This window comes from Typopeltis vanoorti, chromosome 13 (assembly GCF_054136105.1).
Source record: "Typopeltis vanoorti isolate ZY-2024b chromosome 13, IOZ_Tvanoo_1.0, whole genome shotgun sequence".
In the NCBI taxonomy this organism is placed as follows: domain Eukaryota; kingdom Metazoa; phylum Arthropoda; class Arachnida; order Uropygi; family Thelyphonidae; genus Typopeltis; species Typopeltis vanoorti.
Genome location: NC_143561.1, coordinates 70,936,336 through 70,961,518, shown reverse-complemented (window position 1 = coordinate 70,961,518; position 25,183 = coordinate 70,936,336). Strand labels below are relative to the sequence as shown.

At 37.0% G+C, this 25,183-nt stretch overlaps 1 protein-coding gene across 2 annotated transcripts in view; it reads left to right on the top strand.

Moving 5' to 3' along the window:
• Nucleotides 1-12,471: 12,471 nt before the first annotated feature.
• LOC150100277 (alpha-N-acetylgalactosaminidase-like) overlaps nt 12,472-25,183 on the top strand; it is a 102,573-nt gene continuing 89,861 nt past the window's right edge. The window contains exon 1 of one of the 2 annotated variants that reach the window (XM_090402591.1): nt 12,472-12,581. Coding sequence is in view for 1 of the 2 variants with exons in the window: in XM_090402590.1 (XP_090258716.1) it covers nt 16,823-16,869 (47 nt within the window). In the remaining variant the exon portion in view is untranslated. Of the gene's footprint in view, nt 12,582-16,657; nt 16,870-25,183 lie in introns of those variants that run through there. The other variant, XM_090402590.1, reaches the window with a different exon arrangement.

Here is a 25,183-nt window from a genome sequence, read left to right as displayed (position 1 = left end):
TAGACGTTTCAGAATGTTGTAAATTCTGAAATTTTAATTGCAAGGACACACACACACACACACACACACACGCACGCGCACACACATTCACATTCTTGAATTAAAGTTATAGGCTATCTGTAAACGGCGCTATACGACCCATAATTCATCACTTCGATAGTCATATTCCCTTAAAACAAACGGCACGAACAAACAAAGTGCAAAGAGAGAGACCTGAGAGGTGCTCGCAGAGCGGATAGAGTTTTATCAGTATCTTTGAATTTAGCTATTGCGTTTATCCCTGATACCAACTGTTAACTGCAGAAAAAAAGAGATTGACCAAACAGTTTTACTCAGATAGTGTCCTTATAAAATGATAATATGCGCTGAATTGTATTTGTGTTTGTTTTCTCTTCCTGCTTGATATAATTGTGAGCTTTTATTAAGCAATAAAGATTTAGGAGAGCGAGATAAGTCGACCAGATGTTTACAATAGTGAAAAGCAACTGATATCGGCTGTGACACAGTAAAACAACTGATATACATGCTATTTCCCGTCATGATCTCGAACTGCCTAATATCAGTTTGTGATAGATTTAATAAGATTTTCTTTTCTCTATCTTATTTTTTTTTTAAGGATACAGTACATAATACATATAACATAAAAAAATATGTGTTAATCCACTGTTTATGTTATCGGTAAGGCTTCTGGTCAACAGTAGGCTATTAGTAGTTAAGTTTTGGGAAGTCAAAAATTATGCGCAGATTTTTGAACAACGTAGGGGGGGGGGTCTGTGCCCGCGTTGATCAAGGGTCAACTGTATCTTATCTTCATGTAGTAAATCATAAAACAATAGCATATTAAGTGTATATACGTATCTTGTATCTTCTCATTAAAAGGGAAATAATTATTTATGATTAAGATGCTGCATCGCCCATTTTTCACATCGCACCCCCCCCCCCACACACACACACCAGAAGGGAGATTTATGGTATTTACTTAGTGAAGAGCAACATATTCAAGTGTACTGATTCGAAGCGTGATTTTATTTTATTTTATTTATTTTTATTTTTTAATGAGAATCCTAACCCGCGAACGGTATTAAATCTATCGTACACCAAGCGCTGTTTCCGATCCCGGGGTTGGCATTCATGCTTTTCCACTTATTACTGTCTAGGGTATTGAACTTCCGTAGTTCAGTCGGTATAGACGAAGCCCTTTGGGTGGAAAAACCTGTTTCGATTCCTGTCCAAGACGTGAGGCTTTGGGTCTCTTTCGAGTTTTTCGTCCCCCAGAACAGGCCAACCGTTCCCGTGAGCACACATGGATCTACAGTCATAAATACTTAACCCACCATGAGGGGGGGTAACCTGCCCTAAGGGATGGGGAAAAGGGAGGAAATTCCATACGAATAAAAAAATAAATAATTAAACTGTCTTGGGCATTTCTAAAGATCGTGTCAGTACTTTTGTCCGTCCAATGTCCTTCATATGGCGATGTCTTGGTGGGCCTCTTCCTCTCTACAGTTTTCCTGTGATGAGCACATTGGTCGATTGTTTTTCCTTTTAGAGTATGCCCTAAGAATTTCATTTTTCTTCTTCCAGATCTTTCCGTGCTTCTACTTCTTTGTCTTTTTTTTTGCTTTTAAACTCTTCATATATTTGTAACTTTTTCTCTCCAGCTACTGGCATCATTCTTTTTAGTAACCACATCTGTACACCATCAGTCTTTTTTTTTTTTTTTTTCACTATTCCATTTCTGAGTTGTACATTAATGTATAATATATGTAGCAAGTTATCAGTCACGTTCTTCAAGACGTGACTGATAACTTTGTTTCGTGTTACGAAAGGCTCATCGTCATTCAACCAATGAGTCTGGACTCCTTAGAGGTACCATGCAAAATAAGAATCATAATAATAATTTAATATCAAATGCAAATTAAAGTAATAAAATACGGAATATGTTTATGAAACACGTTTTCTGTTTATAGCTAAAACATGATGATGGGGGAACAAAGAAATTCAATTGTTCTTAGCGTATTGAAGAGTCCAGGATATCAGTTTTCACATTTGGATTAGAGTAAGGTATTGGTACATTGGGTATTGGTTCCTACTTCTAGCTGGGGGGGGGGGGGGGGTTCAATGGGCCAGTTCGCCTGTTTTGAGGGATGAAAAACTCTAGTTTCAGGGAGAAAACTGGCCCATTGAATACCCATAGAACACTTCCGATGGGCTGATGCTGAGGATGCTACAGAAGTGATTATGTCATTAGTAGTGTGGAGTAAGAGACAGTTCAAAAAGAGATATCAGATCGTGACTATTGAGCTGGACACCATCAAAAGAAAGTGAAGAAGATCTAAAGTCGATTTAGCAAGAAAACAAAGAAAATTGTGTTTTGGCAGCAGCATTATGGGTGACTATAATGTTGCTGAACTCTGGAGTGTTCACCCAATGAACACTCCAGAAATAGTTTCTGGTACCATTACCGAAAAACAACCAACTTCAATCTTCTGAATGTTGCAGTCAAAGACTTACTTGCTGACCCTTTCTGTACATTTAATAAGATTTGTTTTGAAGACGCTAAAGTTCTTTTCAGAGCAAAACTCCTTCTTGCTCTCTACTTTGACAGTGAAGTCAGTCTCTTATATCAAGAACACCGTTCATGTAATGATCACTTTGGATCATTACAGCTGTATTTATCAACATACCTGCATACCATTAAAAGATATTGTCGAATTACTCAATCAAGTTTTTCCTGATATATTATTAGACAGTTCATCTGTGACATACTGGTCCACGTTCAATGTTATGGATCTATAAGTGACACTTTCACTTCCAATTCACCATACTAGATACCCTAAACGTTCTTATTATTGCTGTAATATCAAATTGTTTAATTTGCTCCACAATAAGCGAAAATCTTGACAACAAAAATAATTATAACAAAATTTTGCATTGTTGATTGGTCTGCCTAATCTGCAGACCAATGCTTTCCATTTGGTTGTTTTTATTATGAGTTTGATTATTTCATATATTTTAGTAGTAGGCATCAAAATGTTGTTAAGTATAAAAGAAAATAAACTGATCAGTGTAGTTATAATTATTTTGAAAAAAAATATTAGGAAGAAACTAACGTTTTAAGTGCTGCTAATGAGTTTCTACTTGTTGCACTTAGCTAATTGCAGTATTAGGAACTGATAGGCACCTTCTTGGTTTTTATTGTTTCTGCTCAGTGTTTCTCTTCAATTTAAGATTTTCTGTATTTCAGTCTCTACTACTCTTCAAAAATAAATAAATAAACAAATAAATAATCTAAGGCATATGAAGCTCAGTGAAAGTGGCAATGTGGCATTGTGTTTTAAAAGAAAGACTGAAGTTCTACCCTCCTCGTGACTAAAGGAATTTTAAGCTAACCCTTCTTTCTAGTTAGTCGATCGTGGCAGGGGCTTTTTCTTTGGAAAATTCTGTTTTTTTTTTTTTGTTTTTTTTTTGTCCTCCCGCAGACTCAAGAAAATCGACCGTAATACCGACACTATTTCAGACTAACATATTATGTTAGGGTTAGGGACAGCGAGATGGTGACACGTTGTCAGTTATCTCTTCATGGGATGCCGTTTATAACTAATGATAGTCTTGGGTCCGCTATCTCTGATTGGTTACCAGCGGAGATTGAACTGCCCAATCAGTCTCCAAATGTTAGATAGGGTTAAAATAGCCTTTACATCTTATAAGGGAATAAAAAACTTTAAATGACTTTTTTATCTATATTTCATAACTTTTTTTTACCACAGTCTTATACATTTTCAGAATATAGCAGGGACATTCTGAACACAAGCAATGCATTCCCTTGTGATAGACTCCCCATCCCAAACGAGATATCGCAGTTAAATATATTTTTAAATTCAGTTTGAAATTTCTGCTTTCTTTTCAGACACTGCTTTTCAATATGATCTCTATTTTCTCCTTTTCGATACATTTTCTTGGCTGCATAAAAGTTTTTCAAAGACGTCATAGTAAAACGATTTTTTAAAACTACTTTGACCTTTTTGGCATGAATGGATACGCTTTCAATTCAGGAAATAATCGGGCCCCTAATGGAGGCAAATCCACAGGAAGGATGTTCCAGCAACTTTAAGTCTGATCTCTTCGATAGTCGTTAAGCAAACGCACTGTTATCTGGCTTCATTTTGTCATGTTGCTTTTGCAACATGACAAAATTGTTGTTGGCATGTATATTGTTTTTCGCATCATTGCTTCGCGAATTTATTCTTATCCTTTTCACCATATAGTTTTGGTGAATACCATCTTTGCCGTCCCAAATAAGTCATTATGCAGTATTTCTGTGAAGGGTTGACATCGTACTTTTTGGCCCTCAATAAGATGAGATGGCGATATTCCATAAACTGAATTTTCATTTTTGGAAGGTAAGACTCAACTTTTATACATAGTCACAGTTTTTGAAAAGCATTGTCTTCTCTTTAGTGATATTGAAGCAATCACTGACAAACTTTCATTCTTGTCTGTTTCACTAGTCATGTGATGCAACCAACTTCCGCACACATTACTGTAGGCCCAGTTCTATAATAATATGGTTGAACTCATGCTAATTCAACATTCCATTCTAGTGTTAGGGATCTCTGATAAATTCATCGATTTTCGCAAATGAACCATGCGGTTTTTGGCAGCAAGCTTCGTGATTAGTCATGTCATTTGTGGTTCGATTGTTTTGAATTACATCCCAAGCAACCAAGATTATTTTGCAAATTGTGTTCTTTATGCTAAATTGCGTGTTTGCAGATGCGAATCGAAAGCAAATCTTCCCGACAAGTAGCACTGTAAGTTCCAAGAGTTATGGAGACTCCTGGAACGCAAGAATGTTTAGTGTTCATCTGCTTTTATACTGCAGATTTGCTGGAGTAAGTTTCTAGTCTTTAACCCGGCGTTAGTAGGGTGGGGTGTCACTGACCCCAAACATATAGAAAGAAATAACTGTGGCACCGCCACCTTACTAACACCATGAAACCAAGGGCATTTCTCAAAACAGCTTCAGCACATCAGAAGACAAACACCATACTCATACTCACTCACTTCTGCTCTGTCTTACTGTTGGCTGAAATAAGAAACATACAGTCAATGTTTTATGTTTAACCCCTTAACGTACCAATTAAAAATCAGAAAGCGGTCGTTTTTCTGCCAATTTTTTGGGCGAGGTTTGGGCGATGGTGATTTGCTGGATCAAATTCGTCATTATTTGAAAAATAATGATGAATTTGTGCAAACGCAAACGAAATAGCCGATACATGCCGTTGGCAACTTTTCTCGGCTGAAAGGAAAATAGGCACAAGATTGTCTAGCGTCTATATTCGGTTGTATTTATATGTGAAACCAAAATTCAAAATCAATTTTGGTGCAATAAACAAAAGACGTGTCACAGACGTCTTTGTAAGTTAAGGAGTTAAAAAAGGAAACGATTATATACTGTACTGTGACAACTTTGTATTATAAAAAATAAAATGAAAAAAAAAACATTGCACAAGTTTTAATTTTGTTGTCCTTTATATTCTGTTGTAGTTTGTATCGTATAGTTAATATTTAAGCAAATTTAAATCAGCCTAAATACGAGTTACTATGAATTCAAGTTACGAGATGAGAGTGCTAATTTCGATGAAAGTTAAACATAGAAGACTGATCTCCAGTAAAACTGATGCCATCTCATTTGCTAAAACTCAATTCCTTTCCTTCACACATTTCCCTCACTAAGCATAATGCTTCATAATAACACCATTGTCCTTGGATGATTACTGATAGTGCTGTGACAGCTTTAAGACGGGAAACATCACTTATAAAGTGCCATTTTTGCCTGCCATTTTCATACTCCTCCGCGAGTCAAACTGGTACATATTCACCTGCTAACCTACTTATCATATATATCACATTACATATTAAGAGGATCGGCAAGGAAACGTCTTTGCAAATACTGGAGGGAAAATTAGAGGGAAGAAATTCTCCGAGTAGACCAAGAACCTTGGATTGATGATGCAAAAATGTGAATAGGTAACAAGCGCTGTTACGAGATCAAAAGGGTGGCAGACGATTGCTAACCTCCAAATTGGAGAAGCTACTTAAAAAGAAGACCCGAATTATGCCAAGTTCCCTCTAAGAACAACTACTTCCACTGTGGAATTAGCCCAAAGAGAGTTAATCGATCTCTGGTACGGAAAAGAGGTTTTTTCTCCCATAAACTCACGAAAACCGGCCGTCGAACCCACACTATTTTCAGACATGAAAAATACCGTGTTGTTAGGGACCAGGAGATGGCAGCACTTGTTAGCCGTCTTCACTGCGTGCTGGTTAATTAGTGATAGCCTTGGGTCAGCTATCTCTGATTGGCTACCAGTGGAGAATGAGCTGCCCACTCAGTCTCCAAAAGTTGGATAGGACTAAAACGGCCTCGCCTACTCCCTATATGGGAATAAAAGGCGTTAGCTGATTTTTTTTTCACTTCGAAGATGGTATTTCAATTCGAACAACTACCAATAGTTTTTTAATACGCGAATCAATTTGCAAACAGAATTATGTATTACCAAATAACCAGTCAGACATCTTAAAATTAATTTTTGACTTCTATGAACAAAAAAAAAAAAATCGTAAATCACCGTTTTCGTCTTACTATGCATGAATAGACCAGTATTGGAAACAAAAAGTATTTCAGTAATACTGTCCATTCATATCCGAGATCCGAGAATTGCAACTTAGGTTCGTGTGCCCGAAATAATGTTCGTGAACGGATACTCGAAATATTGTGGACTTATAAATGCAGGAGTTGGAATAACTTTCAAAAAAAAAAAAAAAAAAACATTCTCTTGGCTATAAAGACAGTGAAGTATGGACACAAAAATTCAGTTGAAAATTTACTCTGCCATAATCATTCCACTTATTGAGCAGTTATCGACGCATTTTATCAAAATATAATAAATAATAAATAGCAAACGTACTTAAAAATAATTCTCATAGACAAAAATTGTAGAGTCTGAATTCAAATCACTTCCAAAAAGATGTCTCGAGCCCTGTAAAGAATAATAGCAAAGGCTCAGAAACCTTAGCCTCCACCAATAAATTTGGAACTTCCCACACCTACCACCCACGTAATCGGCCGCCGCCATTACTGGTATTTCCCAACCAACCAACCACCCATGTGTTCCACTCATATGCCTACCTACTAAAACACTGGTTACCTATTTGTACTCACTTCTACCATATGAGAACTGCTTCTACCATTACCAAAACCACCACTAATGGATGGATGGAAGGTGAACATGTAGGAGATCCTCACAGTGATGTCAGTGGTGTAAAAAAAATTAACATCGTTTAGAAAGTGACGTTATCCGCCTTGTGTTCGGCAGTAAAACTGGTACCTTCTAAAACACTGATTAACTGCTTTACTCACTTCTTACCTACGAGAATTGCCAACCACTACTTATGGGTGGATGGAAGGTAAATTGATAGCAGCTCCTCACAGTGATGTCATTGCAGTTCTACGCCTATCGTCTGGCAGAGAAAAGTGATGTCTTTCGACTTGCTAAAATCCACGTTACTCACTTCCGCACAACGAGAACTACTTTCCACCATCAACAACCACCTCTTATGGATCGATGGAAGGGTGAATGGACAGGAGCCTCATGGTTGTCATTGCCGTTAAACAAGTAACAATGTTTAAAAACGATATAGTAAAAAGAGATCCTTTTGTAGATCTCAATTTATACACGAAAACAATGCACAATTTAATAATGATGTGCCTTGTTGTACAGTATTTCCACATTAACGGATGAACATTGAATTTGCTATTTCTATTTCTATTTCGTTGTTCATGAATTCTTGAACCTCTTTCTTTCTCTCTCTCTCTCTCTCTCTCTCTCTCTCTCTCTCTCTCTCTCTCTCACACACACACACACACACACACACACACACACACACACACACACACACACACACACACACACACACACACACACACACACACACACACACAATGTCTGCACGTGTTTGAAAATTAACAGTTGCATGGCAACTTCCATCATCTTCGCTGTAATTTTCTCAATGGATTTGTTGAAAACACAAATGTGATTTCTGCTTTTTAACAACAAATTAAAATATGTATGAAAAAGACTAGAAATATTCCAATCAAAATCATTTGGGAAATCATGGTCCACGATAGAATTATTCCAAGGGACGTATGCTTGTTATAGCACAGGTATATAGACATGAATTCCAATTATTTTGGAACAGGAAAGTTCGCCTACAATGGTGTCAGGACCACCATGGCTGGACACTAGAAGATTGGAAAAAAGTCATGCGGTCCGAAGAGTCATGATACACTTTGTTCTTTACCGGCGATAGGCAGGGAGTTTGGCGGGAACCCCATGAAGCAATGAACCCAAATTGCATGTTTGGGTTTTGGAGGTGGTGGTATAGTGTGGGGTATATTCTTTTGGTAGAGCACGAGTCCACTGTTATTGCTGGAAGGTCAAGTGTCCTCCAAGGAAATATCTGAAAATTGTTGCTGATCAAGTCCATCCTTCAATGTTGACTTTTTATCCAGCATATTAGGGTTGTTTCATGGAAGACAATGCTACTCTATATCGAGAATTGTTCAGTAGTGGTCCAGCAAGCATGGCAGCAATTTTCACTATCTCGCAGTCGTCACTACAAAGCCCAGATCTGAACTCCATTAAAAATGTATGGGACATGTTAGAAAAATACAACCTGTAGTAAAGTATTCTTCTGCCAAATCTGAGCCAGTTAAAGGACCGTCTGATCAAGGACTGTAATATTGTAGATGTAGATATAATCACCTTGTGGAATCTATGCCAAACTGCATATGTGCTGTAATTCGGACTTAAGGAGGTCCAACACTGTATTAAATAAAAGTTTCTAATTCAATGACCGGTATGTGTAGCATCAGAAGATCTATCTGTAACTACAGTAGCAACTCTGCCTCTGATTCGAGAAAGTAACCATGCAGGGAGATTGCTCAACATGTGGCATTCTTAGTCAAGAAAAGGTTTATGTGGAACTATAATGCTGACGTTTATGACAACCTTAGGCGGCAGCTTGGAGCAGTGCCATGACATAAGAAGCTACAAGGAAAAAAATGTCAGGGTGCGTGGACATTGGTTGGAGTTTGAGATAAGGAGTATCAGACTGCATACCCAGGGTCAGCAGGAAAGTAGAATATTATTGGGATATTGTTGAGCCTTTTCGCCCATTTTGAGCTTCTGGCAGTGGTTTTATAAAGCTTACCTGTTCAGATGTGGGGAGGTTTGTGCTTAGCAGAATAATGTTCACTATAGTTTAAGGTTTGGTGAAATAATAGGTTAAGGTAGGATGGCAATATCTGCAAAGACTTTTGCAGCCGTTTCATGTAGGAAAGTTTTAGTCTCAGGGATACCGGCTTCTCGATGAAGCTGTACGTTTTTTACAAACTATGGCGCATTGAACGCTATTCAAAACATTTGTTTTGAATTATCTGTAATTACTAACATGTGAATTCGCCGCGTGACTCCGCATGGGTGAGCCCCACATTGCGACCAGCCCGATCAGCATCTTGTATTCAAGCAGTTTAAATTCCGTGCTTAGCCAGCTACGACGGTTCAGTAATGGATATAGTTTATTTGCTCTTTTCAGCACACACACACACACATGACTGATGAGTCGTGAATCTTTATTTATCTGCACATTAAATATTTGGCCACTGATTGCCATGGGATGGAGTTGCCAAATATGAACACTTCGCTCACCAGGGACAATCATCTTCATGTAACAGCACAGCAGTGCTTTTGTCGGCAAAAGCTTCAACTTTTCCTACCTCATGGTAAACCTAACCCCTTTCACCATGGATTGGTTATGAAGAGTTCACAGTCTGTGCGTAGAGCGTTGGCCATTTTCCAGAGCGCCTGGTTCTCTGTGTTTAAGGAGAACCAGGCGCCATTGTTGATTTCGATTGTTTCTTCCATCGTAGCCCTCTTGAGCGTTTTTCAATATTCTAGAGCCAGCGTTATCTGGTATTGATGGATGACTGTATTCTTTTCACAAATCAGTTATTTAATCTCATCCGGAAGTCGACTGGTGGTTTTCTCCTTTGAGTTAATGAGTCGAACTGGACCAACAAATTCATGAAGTGTGGTGCATTTTGTCTAGCTCACAGTTGGAATCCGTTCTGGGATATTTTGATGTTGTTATAAACACAGTATATTTTTTTACTGGATCCGCATTTGTGGTTTGGACCTCTATTTCCGTAATTTCTACGTTGGTAGTGGCAGGATTTATAATTTCATTTTGTTCTGTATTGAGCTTGACAAAGACAGCCCTGCCGCCATCCCTGGCTTTAGGCCTGTCTTTGAGGTGTATATAACATAGAACTTGAGTCTTAGGTTGTCGACTGGTAGGAGGTGTGCCTTTTGTTTATGTTTACAAGGATTACCTTAGCACTGTAACGTTTTATAAATTCTTGTAGTTCGCGCATTTTGCTTCCTAGACCATGGGCATTCCAGAACGCAGTCTGTAGAAAGGTGGCCTTCCACATTTTTTAACCATCGACTAGTACAGTAAGGATTGTTTGTGTATGTCTCACAAAGTTGTTTGTATAGTCCTCGATAGGATTTCCTTTATAGAACTCGATAACCATTTCGTACTTAGTGGCTGCTACTATTGAAGCTTTGCTGAATTTGGTTAGGCGCTAAGATTCGGCTTTTACTTGTGGTTTGAATCCCCCCCTCCATCTGTATGTTCGAGGCGCGTTCCTTGGGTGGTTTGTTGTAACCTTGGGGTGGAGTGGCATCAGCATTTGTTGTGAGTGTAAGTGCAGTTGTTGTTGTTAAAGCTCATTGGTTTTCTTTGCTGATATTTGGGTGGCCAAATATTGCTTGCACCCTTTGTAGTTGGTAGGATGTGATCTCACAGCTGACTCTATTTTTTGATTTTTTTTTTTTTTTTTTTTGCAAAAAGCGTTGAGTGGTTTATTATGCATTTAAAGCAGTGGAAATCGGCCTTGCAGCGTTGCGAGTGGCCGAATTTTTTCTAATGGTGGCATTGTCCCGTTGATGCCTTCCGTCATAATGGTTCTGGTTGTATATCCTGGTCACAAATGATTTTTCTCGGCTCGATATTGTTTACTGGTTTCCACTAGAACAAGAGACATTGGTAATATCGAAGTAATATCTACTTTGATTTTTAATATATTATGAGTAGACAGACATATTTGATGGTCACTGTGTTATATGAAGTGTAGCATATATTACCTCTGGTCATACATGAATTTCTTGTCTGATGTGGGAATATCTTCCTTTATGATGGCCTGAAAGGTCTGAGAAAGTCCATAGTTTGACTCATCGAGCATTATGGATTATTTAATCCTCACTCAACTCCACTCGCGGCGCAAATGCATCTCAAATGTAACTTTATGGAGTTTTTTGTGGGTAGGATTTACATAAAAAAAACAAACAAAAAAAGAAGTCATTTTGTCGAAGATATAGAACTTGCCGGCCCGGTTGGCTGAGTAGTTATCTTACCCATTCTCCATTCCAACAGGTTTCTGTTGGAATGGAGAATGGGTAAGATAACTACTAAGTAAGATAAATACCCCCCCCCTCCTTAGACATGGATGTTTGTGATTGTCTTTAGGTGGGAGAAGAATTTCCTCGCTCGCTTTGAAACTACCTACCCTATTGCAGACTTAAAGTGCCTTTTAAAAGTTCCATGTTTAGTCTCTCTCTCCAATAGGGTGTCTGGATTATGTAAAAACAGAAATCAAACATACAAAATAAATAAAATGGTAATAAAATCTCTAGTTACTTACTGTGGCAGTCATAAAAAAGATAATTATATATTAAACCAGTCTATTTATTTAAGGAAAAAGAAAAACACTTCTATAAATTTATGGCCTTGTGCATTTACTTTTGATAAATAATTCATTGATTAGGTAGTCAAATACCCTAAATTACCCTAAGTGATAACAAAATTCACTGTGAGCAAATCTGAGATTTGCTCCCATAGAGGATATAGTTTTATCAATATCTTTAAATTTAGATATTGTGTTTATCATTGATACCAGTTGTTGACCACAGAAAAAAGAGATTAACCAAACAGTCCTACTTCAAACAGTTTCTTTATAAAATGATCATTTGCGAAAAACTATATTTTTTGTTTGTTTGTCCTTTCCTCTGAAGAACCCTTACATAACACTCGCTGATAAATAGTTGTGAACTTTCACTAAGCAATAAACCTTGATAAAGAAGTTCAGGATAGCAGATAAGCCAAACGAAAACGGCAGATATCTGCCAATGCACTGTAACCCAATTGATATCTAGCATGACATAGTAAAACAACTGATATCTCTCCACACATGCTATTTCCAGTCATGATCTCAAACTGCTGATAACAATAACTGCTAACCTGGCTTTCGATAGTAGTTTTTAAGATAACCAGTATGGCTAACAATTCTACTGATTCTCCCCCCCCCCCAATTCTCGTTTTTCTTTTAGTGTAAACCTTAAAACATCGATTCCTTAGCTATCCATAGACTACACCAATGCTGTCTCTGGGAAGTGAGTAGCTTTTCTTCTACTTCTTAAGAAAATTCCATTTGTTCTGCTGCCTCTATGATACAAGAATTACTTGACAGAAAGTGCGAACAATCATATCACTTTAGCACAATCATGATGTATGTTTATCATTTGGAAGTTAAGCAGTTTTTTGTTGGGAAGAGTGAGGAGTGCTTCCAACTTATATTTATATTCTTTATATCTTATATATATGTCACTTATAAAACAGCATACACATACTAGCCACTGAATTGGAAATTTTTACTTAACCCTTATTTAATTTAACATTTATTTTATTTATTTATTTATTTATTCGAGCTAAAGGATGTCCATGTTGGACGTCCTTTAGAGCGTATTACAGCACGTAGGCGATTTGTCATAGATTCCACAAGGTGTTAGATTGCATCTACGTCTACAACATACTAGTGGTTCAACAGACAGTCTTTTAACTTGCTCAGATTTGATGGAAGAGGACATTACTGCCTGATATATTTTTCTAACATGTATCATACATTCTCAATGGGTGATAGCCAAGAAAGATGGTGGAAGTTGCTGTCATGCTATCTAAACCACTACTGAACAATTCACGATGGACAGTAGCATTGTTTTCCATAAAACAACCGTAATCAGCTGGATAAAAATTGACCATTGCAGGACGGACTTGATCGGCAACAATTTTCAGATATTCCTTGGAGGACAACTGACCTTCTAGCAATATCAGTGGATCCGTTCTCTACCAAAAGAACACCATGCCACCACCTCCAGAACCTTGAGTTATGTTTATATGGCAAGTTGGGTTTATTGCTTATGGGACTCCCGCCAAACTCCCTGCCTACTGCCGGTAAAGAACAAGGTGTATCGTGACTCTTCGGACAACATGACTTTTTTTTTCAGTCTTCCAGTGTCCAGTCACGGTGGTCCTGACACCACTGTAGACGCACTTTACGGTTTTTCGCAGAAATCAGTAGTTTCCGTATAGGTATGCAACTGTTGGTGGCCATCTTTTTCAATTCTCTGCACATAGTTCGGCGAAATACGGTCGGGAACAGTCTTCATTAAATTATTCTGACAGTTGCTGCATACAGTGTGCTCTCTTTCTGTACAAAAGTTTCCTCAGACGATGGCGATCTCCTTTCTGACAGACTCTTTTAGGACCACAGTTACGCGTCTTAGACAAGCATGGTGGGTTATTTTTACACTGGTTAAATACCCGGGATATCTTACTTTTTGAGAAACCTGTCAGCTCTGCTATTTTCAAAATCTTGGCTCCAGCCAGAAGGGTATTCACAATAAGCCCTTTATAGACCTCTGAAAGACTCTGTTTTTCCTACTGTGATCAACACTGTTGACCATTACTAACAGCAGCATTCTTAAACATTTGCCTAGAGGTGACGCAAGTGACCAAGTAGTTTGCATACACGCTGCATAAGCGACGTTTACGTACATCCAGTACCGTCGACAGGGTGTAGCATAGAGACAGCGTGCCTCATTGCGCGGCTTAATAAGGGCGCTCGTTCAGCCATACTGTGGTAATCTCCATCTATGCTAACAATTCCTGTTAGCGTAGCAATGCGGAAAGAAGTTTTTTCCAAGCTTAAACTGATTAAAAGTTATTTGCGAACAGCAATGACCCAGGAAAGATTGGTGAGAGGCGAACATAGCTTATAATTTAAATTTAGAAGAGGTTATAGACAGTTTTATTGTGCGATATCCCCGTAGAGCAAACATTTAATTAATATTATTATATAATCGTTTTGTATTAATGTTTCTCTTGTAATAAAAAAATAACAATTGGAGATTTTGTTATATTTTTGTCTTATAATCCATCAGGGGCGATATTTAATTGTTTGTCTAAGGGCGCGATCTAATCTGGCGACGGCCCTGCGTACATATCTATAAAGGTTTCTAATTCAGTGGCCGGTATGTAATTCTTTGGCTGGTACTAAGTAATATTCTCATTAAAAGCGATTGGATTATTTATTATTTATTCCGAATATTGTTCAGCAGTAATCCCCTGGTATTGTAGAGAAAGAAGATTTTGTTTTTTCTCTACAGTATGAGTCGGTTCATAACTTAGTATTTCTCATGAGAATTTGAAATATGTTTTGCGCATTTAGTTCATCGGTAAATATATATATATATATATATATATATATGTAGAAAGTTTTTTAACTTGGGGTGTTAATCCTTTTTTCTTCAAGTACGTGCAGCCGCAAACTTGACTTATTTGTCTGTTTACTTACTTGGGGAAAAAAAAAAGGATTAAAACCTAGATTATAAAATTGCTTGGTATCTTTGACACAGTATACCCAAGTTAAAAAAACTTTCTACATCTTACTCTCATCCGGAGATTTTTATTTAATAAGGTCAAAGCACCTTGTGGCAACTTGTTTAGGTAAAATTTATAAGTTCTGCATTACTTTACCCTTGGCATTTTTATGATCTGGCTCCCACTCATAAGACCTCAATAAAGGTCGAAATCGGTCTGGCCCTTGCCTTTAATGCATAGCATCATACATCTCCGTAAGGGGATGTGCTTTGCATTAGGGGATAATACTAAGGAAAGTGACCGGAGCTTACTCCACCTTTACCATGAGTTGCCTCACTTGCACTGCGTGCAGGCGCAAACGTGACTTACTTGTCTGTTTGCTTACTTGAAAAAAAAAAACGATTAAAACTTTTTTTAATCCTTTATTTATATAGTTAATTTATTTATATTATGAAAGTAATAATTTAAAAAACTCTTCATAGCCATACATTTCCATAATAGTATACAGTATTTATATCACAATGTACGTTCACCATCGAAACTGTAGGCGGCTTTTAGCAAAACGAGATCTGTCAACCATGTTCACGGATAATGACTAACTGAAGAGATATCTTTTTAAAATTATCTCACTGTTATACAAAAATTGTTGTATTCGACAATGATAAACAGAATAACTTTTCTTTTTTTTTTTTTTTTCTCTTTGTCAAATACTTATTTAATTAGAATAAGACATCTGTGATAAATAAGTAAAAGTATTCGTAGTATACACGAATAAGAATATTACAATAAATTTTTAATAAAATTAAATTTTAATATTTTAATAAAATTAACTTTTAATAAAATATTAACATTTAAATAAAATTAACTTTTAATAAAATGCAATAACAAATACTAGTTGCCGTGTGACACTTCCACATTTAACTTCTTCGCCTTCCTTTACAATTCGGCCTTTAATCGAACCCGGTTGCTCAAAGCCACATGTAGCAGTATTCGCGAAGAAAGGATCTGCTATCCCGCTATTTTTATTTTAATCTAAGCCGACTGACTTTCTCAGTAGCCTTTTAGCAACCTAAGATATATTCCCTGAGTGGTCACTTTATTAGGAATATGCCCCCCCCCCCCCCAGTTTGCTATTTAAATAATGTGAACGAGGTTAGTTGTGTTTTCGTAATTGATTCTTTAGAGAAAATATGGTAATTGTTTAGCTGTTGAATTTAATCGTTTTAATATCTGAGTAATCCTGATATTATTATTAAATGAATTCAGTAATGTTCTGCGTTTTCTGTATATCTATATAAAATGCTTAATTAAGACAATATTTTAGAGTGTATTTTTTTATATACCGAAACTGTAATTAAGAAATGCATTCAAAACGTGAATTATGAAAATTGGCTCTGTTTCATAAAGTAGTGCAAATGAAAGTGGTTTTTGTTTTGAGAATTTTGAATGTTTACCTGGATAATAAAAAAACTCAAAAGGTAAGGAAGTTATTGTTGCCCCCCCCCTCTTTATAAGTCTGATATGATCTGTGCAAATATTTGACTGTATTGGTTTCTTGGAGACGTGACTGGTAAAGAGGATCTCGAGACAAGGAAGTTCATTGGTGTCTGGTCTCTGTGGTACATCCTGTGCCGGTCGACTGAAGGTTTTGTATGCGACAGTATTAATAGGTGAACACAAGGAGACAAAATGGTAATTGCCAAAAGAGTTTTGTCATGTATCAAAATTTTTTTCAATAAGAATAAAGGAAACAATAAGTCTCCACTTCAAGAGTATGGTAATCAAATATAGGATAATGTGCTGCCGACATGAGGGGTATTTGGAATCATTGGAGAAGCCTATTCATTAATAATGATGTATAGTGCTTGGCTCCTGTCAAGATATCTTTGTAATTCTTCTAGCGAAGTTTGCATTCTATAATTTCACCCTCATCACATCACTTCCACCAGTAGCTATTTTGATATGCTGTCAGGTCATGCAGATGGCCAAACCATTTCAACATCTTCCAGTTTCGAACCATAGGTAATGTTGATTTTTGTTATTCTGTCTTTGTTTTTGCTGACATTGTCTGCAAAACTCATTTTCATTTGCTTGTATTCTAGTTATGTCTCTATTGCATAAATCAAAATAGACGAAAAGTACCGTCTTTTAATCAAAAGAATCTCACTTGTCCAAAGTGGACTATTACGCTGTTAAAGTTTTTATCCACTGAAATCTTTATTCAGATCGAAACTTCCTTTCTAGAAAGTTTCCAAATATTTATAGTTTTAAATATTTGTCCACTTTTTAAGATTTGCTCATGAAGTCTATCATAGTTAACCTGTAAGTAAAGTAACTTTGATGGCTTAGGCACGTAACAAGAATTATATAGAATTCATTCAAAAACTCCAACATATTTACATGGACATTGTCAGGGAGATACTGTTAACAGTGAAAAGATGAATCAAAATAATGAATCAAATCAATGCTTATATTAGCTTGTGCCACAGATATGGTTGAAGTAAACTGAATTTTGAATAAATTTTATACAATTTTTATTACATTAGACAGTAAGTTTATTAAACTCAAATTCTGTTAGTTAACCTGTATATTTTCTCTGTTACAGTACCCTCAGCTCTTTTTTAAAATCTTGTAATGCTCGGTTAATTCATGCTTCAAGATCTTTAATCCTTAAACCCAATCTCTTTGCTCTTATCAAGCAGAGTTAGGATAACATTGTGAATTTCAATTCCACCCAAGCATTATATTTATATTCCAAAAGAAAGAACAAAATGTCTGATATCTTGGAAGATCATGTCTCATTTTTTTTGGAGACCAGGATCAGTTCTCTCTTATTGGGATAACTTTCACATTCAGCCGATCCTGGCACAAGCACATCAGGCTGTAGTGTCTTCCTCCAAGAAAAAGCTTGGTATTCTTTATTGTTCTAAACAGTACATCTCTTCTGCTTAACTCCTGGCACTTGAAAAGTTACAATACCAGCCTAGTTGGCCGAGTGGTTAGTGTATCTGCTCTCCAGCTGAAAGGTTCGGGTTCGAATCTCGTCATGGGCATGAATGTTTGTGATTGTCTATGAAAATAATAGTGGTGGTCGGTAGATGGCGATGATGTAGTTGCGGTTCATTGTAGTTAGTGGATTGAGTAGTGGAGACAGAGTGGTGCCCTCCCTCGATGAGTCTTTGGACTCCGTGGAGGTGTCACGTAATAATAATAATAAGGGAAACAGGCATTTGACGGTTCTGTTTTTCAGTGTGTGTGTGTGGGGGGGGTGTTTAATGCATCAAAATGGGCAAAAGGTTTGACTAAAGTGACTTTGAGCATGGTGTGATTGTTGGTGACAGAAGTGAAGTGCTGTCACCAACAATTTGGGAGATACTAACTGGTGTTATTATCTCCCAAATGTCTATCCCTCTCAGTTTTTCACGCATAGCAGTATTCAGGGGTGTACCAGGAGGGTTTTTTAACAAGACAACTTTAAGCCAACAGCAGTCCTGTGAACGAAATAGCTGATTGATGCACGAGGTCAGAGAAGAATGGATTGTGAAACTTGCAGAGAGCCCAAACCAGTCCATTCAAAGCTCAAGTACAATAGTGGGAACATTATCTCGGAAAACACATCATTGCACATAGTCACGTATAGAGTACAGGACAACCATCCCAAGTCCCAGTGCTCTCAACTTAGAACAGAAAGATGCGGCTTCAACGGATATGTGATCACCAACACTGGACAGCTAATGACTAGAAAAATGCCATCTGTTCGGATGATCCCCAGCTTGGTTTGAGCCCCAGTACAGTATCATGCTGATGGCAGAACTAGCCATGGACACGTCCGACCAAGTAGCAACAGCTCAGGTTGTTATCAGGGTTGTAATAATGGGGAGAATGTTTTTTTTTTGGCACAATTTAGTTCATCTGATGCCAGTTGAACACCGTCTGAATGCTGCAGTCTATCTTAATATCTTAGTATCGTCGCTGATCATGTTCACCCATTCTTGGCTGGAGTTTACTTATTGTCAAATGGATACTTTTATCAAGACAAAGCATCATGTCACAAAGTGCATAATGGGTTGAAATGTTTAAAGGGAACATAACACAGAGTTTCCTTTACTTCAGTGGTCAGCAGTAGTTGCATGCCACCATCCAATTTGCAACAGTTTTTCGATGCCATTGTGAAAGCCCGAACAAACATCCTGGAGGAACGTTTTAGATAGTTGAATCCAAGCCACACAGAATACAGGCCGTTCTTAAAGCAAAAGTGGAGTAGGGTACCACTACCAATGAAATGCTGATCCTAATAAAGTGGCCATTCAGTGTATATATTCCATCTCTGATTGAAATCGCTAAGTCGATACATTTCCCTTCTCTCTCTCTCTCTCGTTCGATTTGCTGAATTCTTCATAGATGCTTTAAACAACGTAAGAAAGAATTATGGTCCATCGTCGAAATGAGTTGAACAGTGCGACTTGCACTTGAACACAGGAGGAGGATTTTTTATTAGTTCGATTTAGCACTTGCAGAAATACCTCTGTTGAATATCAATAATATTCAACTTATAGACAGAGCAGGTCAGATTTGCTACCCCTAATGATTCTTGTAATAAGGACAGTCACTGAATCGAATATGGAAAAAATAATAATAAATCAGCTAACCCAATTTATTACCTTATAGGAAGTATACGAAGCCATCTTATCCCTTTCTAACACTTTTGGAGACTGAGTGGACAGTTCAGCCTTCACTGGTAGCCAATCAGAGATAGCTGGCTGAAGACTATCACTAATTATTAGCGGTAACCGATGAAGAGACTGATAAACAAGTGCTGCCATGTCGTAGCCCCTAATTGGATATATTATAGGCTGAAATAGTGTGGGTTCGACGGTCGATTTTCTTTAGTTTGTTCGTTTTGTTAAATAAAATATTTTTTTATTTGTTGGTGATTTGAATATATTTCATCTTGAAGTCATGTTTTATAACAATCCCTTTAGTTGTTGAATATTTATTTGTTTTTATTATATATATATTGTTTATTTTTATTTATTTTTATTATTTTTAATTTTGTTTGTCTTCGTAAAACAAAATAAATCTCTGTAATGAATGTTATGATTGTTCCATAAGTTTTCCCTAAACTGAAGTGTTCTCCCCCCCCCCCCCAAAAAAAGCTTCAGGAACGCTGAACTTAGACTTTCAATGTTTGTTATTTTTTATTCCTGGAAACAAGCCAATAGGTATCTTTTGTTTTCTTTTAGTTTCACTCATTCTCTTAAAATTTGACTTTGTGCCAATAGGGTGACACTTTGAGCTACCTGTACGTAAATTACTTACTGTGAAACCGATATAGCAACTAATCAAACTACAACATTCACTTTCCAGATTATTATACCGAAACAACATACAAACGAACAAAAAACTAATTTCAGTCTTCATTTGACTTACTAAGTTGCCATTTCAGTCTGACTGTGAATAAGTTCTGTGATTAGCAAAGGGGAGGATTTGTTTGTAACTATGGTCAACGGCTATGAGCTAAAGTGAAAAGGGGGAAAATGCATTATCTCATCTATCTAGCAAATATTGTTTCTGTGTTGACAGAAACAATATTTGAACAGGAATTATTTTGCATTTTACAATCCCTTTTACTCTTTTAATGTGTATTTTGTATAATCTAAATACTTTGTTAAATATGTACTGTATTTTGACGAAGTTTAATAATAATTCCTGCATTGGCAGGGTTGACAATTTCTTTGTATACAAGCCAATGACCAATCTGGCAGCGGTATCAATGTGGCTCTCACCCACGAAAGGTTATTAGTAAACTTATAATACATTTGAACGGTAGGTTGACTAAGGACCCCCCTCCTTTTTTTTTAAAATAAATTTTGTACATGTTTAGCAGTGCATGCAACCTATCTACTTGTTATTAGGGTACATCGAGAAGGGAAAGGGGAGTAACTGCTCTTAAATAACCAAAGAAGCTTGTGGAATATTTTATTTTCTGTAAATGTGTTTCATAATATATGTCTTTATTTTAACATTTTGTTTAAAAATATTCTAGTTGAATATCAGGAATTATAGGTTACCAGTTAGTAGTAGTTGAAAGCATTTAGACAATAAATGAATTTCATCAGTTAAACTATATATATATATATGAAATTAATAAAGTTTAAATGACTAAACACCGAGAATAATAAAGAAAGGGGTTTAATAGGAACACTAGTAGTTTCATTGATAAAACAACTTCTTCAGGTGTCCAGGTACAAAGAAGTTGTTTTATCAACGAAACTAATAGTGTTCCCCTATTAAACCCTTTTCTTTATTATTCTCGGTGTTTAGTCATGTAAACTTTATTAATTTTCATATAATTTTAACCGACTAAATATAAATTCTAATATATATATATATATATATCAGTGGTGTAGCTAGAGCTTTTGTCCCTGACTTCGGTCCCTGAGTTTGCCGCCCCTCTCAATACATACCAAAAAGTCAAAACGACGTATTTACTTTTTGAAGTAAAACTTTAATTTCAACATTCTAAAATGTTATTTTTCTTTCTTTTCTGTTAGCAAAATCATCGATGACATTGGCGAAGTCTATTTCATAGTAATGTAGGTAATTCTTAATCAATTTTATTTAGAAAAACTACTCTCACAACTAGCAACACTTACAGCAATTGTGAGGAAATTTTTCGAAATGAGTTCTAGAGACTGTATTTTAGAATTAACTGCAAAAATTCAAAAAGGTTCAAAGTGTCGCCCGGGGCGGACGGCCCCACCCTAACTACGCCTTTGATATATACATATATAGTTTTTTACCTTGGGTATATAGTATGTTAACACGTTCATTGCCGATCACGCGATATCGCGCGGACGTCGCTAACTAAATAAAAAAATTTGGCCACCACACGAAATTCCAATTTTCAGCTTGACAATGAAAGTGTTAAAGATACCAAGCAATTTTATAGGCTAGGTTTTAATCCTTTTTTCCCAAGTAAGCAAACAGACAATTAAGTCAAGTTTACGCCTGCACGTATGCAAGTTTGAAGCAACTCGTGGTAAAGGTGGAGTACGCTCCGATCACTTTCCTTAATATTTTCCCCTAATGCAAAGCACATCCCCTTGCAGAGATGTATGATGCTGTGCATTAAAGGCAACAGCCACTACCTAGACCTGTTTCGATATTTATTGAGGTCTCGTCAGTGGGAGCCAGACTTAAAAATGCCAAGATTGAAGTAATGCAGAACTTATAAATTTTACCAAAACAAGTTCGAACAAGGTGCTTTGACCTTATTAAATAAAAATCTCAGGATGACAGTAAGATGTAGAGAGTTTTTTACCTTGGGTATATAGTATATTAAAGATACAAGCAATTTTATTAGCTAGTTTTAATCCTTTTTCCCAAGTAAGTAAACAGGCAAGTAAGTCAAGTTTGCGCCTGCACGTAGTGCAAGTCTGAGGCAACTCGTGGTAAAGGTGGGGTAAACTCCGATCACTTTCCTTAGTATTTTCCCCTAATCTTCATCAAATCTTCTGTTGTCTTTTCATCAAAAAAAAAATATATATATATATATATATCTCATATCATAATGCTGAAGCATTTTTAAAGAACATTTTGAATTTTACTAATTAGAAACACCAGAGAAATTTAATATTTAAAAAAATCTTAAACAACATTTAAAACAGTAAATATGCTAAATACAAACGGAATCCAATTACATTAATCTTTTGACATTATAGAAATTATTAAAATTACAATAATAGAAATCAATTAATCAAATCTTCTGTTCTTTTCATCAACATAATAATAATAATAATAATAATAATAATAATAATAGGTTAAAAGACGTCCACTACTTATATGGAAATAAAAGGCGTTAAGTGATTTTTTATAATAATAATAATAATAATAATAATAATAATAATAATAATAATAATAATAATAATAAATTGTTTAAAGCCTTTCTTTCCTCGTTTAGCCCTAACTTTTGGAAATTAATAGGCAGGCTGTCTATAGCTCTTATTTACGAGGCATCGGGGGAGAGAGAGAGAGAGAGAGAGAGCCCGAGATGTAAAGTTAAAAATTTGAGTATCCGGAAGCACACACACACACACACACACACACACATACACACAAAAAAAAAACGCCTGTACCATAGAGCGACCTAAATGTGGAGTTTCTTTCGTCTGTGACTAGAATCGAAATTAAACAGTGTGACTTAAGTAATGATATTGATTTTTTTTATAGGACAGCCCTTTGAATAAAAGTAATTCGACCGCCAGAGTGTATTGTAGTCGACAAATGCAATTTTCCAGTCGGGTGACGCAAGAGTTTTATATGGCAAGCGATGAAACGAGTGCGAAAGTGGAGCGTGTCAGAAGTTGCATCATGGAGCAAAGAGCTGCAATAAAATGTTACTGTAAATTAGGAAAAACTGCTACAGAAGTGTACCAAGATACAAAAAAAAGTTTACCGCGATGAATTTCTGAGCCCTGCACAGGTGTTCTGCTGTTTTTCAACATTTAAAGAGGGGGAAGGAGTCATTAGAGGATGGACTTCGCTGCGGATGACCAGTTTCTGCATGGACAAATGAAAATGTCACGCAAGGTAGGGAAATTGTTGCCAATGACAGGCGAATAACATTAGGCTACTCACCGGACAGTTAGGTGTCGGAAGGGGAAACGGCCAGATTAGTCTTAGAAAGAGATTTGCACAAGAGGATGATATTTTCGAGGCTTCGCTCCACACACTTTGACACACGAACAGAGAGAGAGAACTGGGTTGCATGTTGTCAAAATTTTATGCATGCAGTCGATCAAGATCGTGATGTGTTGCAAAGAATTGTCACCAGTGATGAGAGTTGGTGTTTTCAGTTTGATCCGAAAACGAAACGCCAGAACATGGAACGTTTTCTCCCAGGCAGAAGAAAGTCAGGTTGCAAAAATCGCTTGTCAAGACAATGGTCATTGTTTTTTTCGACGTTGCTAGAATTATTCATCGCTAATTTGTTCCTGAGGACACCACAATGAACGGTCAATATTATTTAGGGATAATGCGACTTGTCAGGGAAGAAGTATTCCGCAACAACAATTAGTTTCTGTTGCACTACAACGCTCCCGCTCACTGTACACTGGCTGTGAAGCAGCTTCTGGCTTTGAAGTCGATCTGTGTTGTGCGATCGAACATTCCTTCCCCCCCCCCCAGGTATTCGACAGTTTTGGCTTCTGCAGACTTTTTCCTCTTCCCAAAGATGAAGTGTGCCTTGAAAGGGAGAGCGCTACAGCTACGTTGAGGACATCCAACGCGGTGTGACTCAGACACTGAAGGAAATTCCCGCAGGATTTCCACCGTGCCTTCGAACATGTGCGCGACAGTTATAAACACTGTGTGAAGTTCGAAGGAGATTATTTTGAATTTGTGTAATTGACAATTCCAGATATAGTTCTTTGTTCTTTTAAGTAATGAGACAACGATTAGAATAATTGTTGTCTCATTACTTCAAGGCACACTGTGTATACCCCAGGGGCGGCTCGTGCATAGGCACTGCTGAACTGCAGCACCCCCAATTTTTCTCGATATATAAATATATCAGTAAAAAATCAGCTAACGCCTTTTATTCCTATACAGGGAGTAGGCGAGGCCGTTTTTAGCCGTATCTAACTTTTTAAGACTGAGTGGGCAGTTCAATCTCCACTGGTATCCAATTAGAGATAGCTGGCCCAAGGCTATCACTAATTAAGTGGCACGCAGTGAAGAGAGATGGCTCTACAGGTGACGTCATCTCGTGGTCCCTAACCCTAACACTCGTATTTAATGTGTGAAATAATGTGGGATTTACGGTCGATTTTCTTGAGTTTACGGGACGAAAAACCCGAGTTTCCGGGAGAAAAAAAAACTCGCTTGCCCGTGCCAGAGTTCGACTAACTCGGGAACCGGTCGAAAAAAGGCTTAGAAAAATTTCCTCTAGTCGCTGACTAGACTCGAAACCAAGTCTTCCTTCGTGCGGCCAAGCGCCGTGCCACTGAGGTATATTTGCTTGTAATATTTAATTTTATCATCAACAGTCCTATACAATTCTCTTATTTTGTATAAAAAATAATAAAAATCCATTTTGTAGCACTTAGGAGGGCGAAGGACGCTAGCAGCACCGTGTTTACCACAGTGTCATATTGCTACGCGCCCAAACATATGCACATCATAGTAAGATACGAGCTATTAGCGTAATGCGACACTGTCCGTCGCGCAGTTCCACTGTTGTTTATATGCAGTTTGCGCCAGTAGTAGAGTGTTCGTAGTGCTTATCGTGTTTACTCCGTCTCTTTAAATATTTGGACATTAAATTAAAGACATA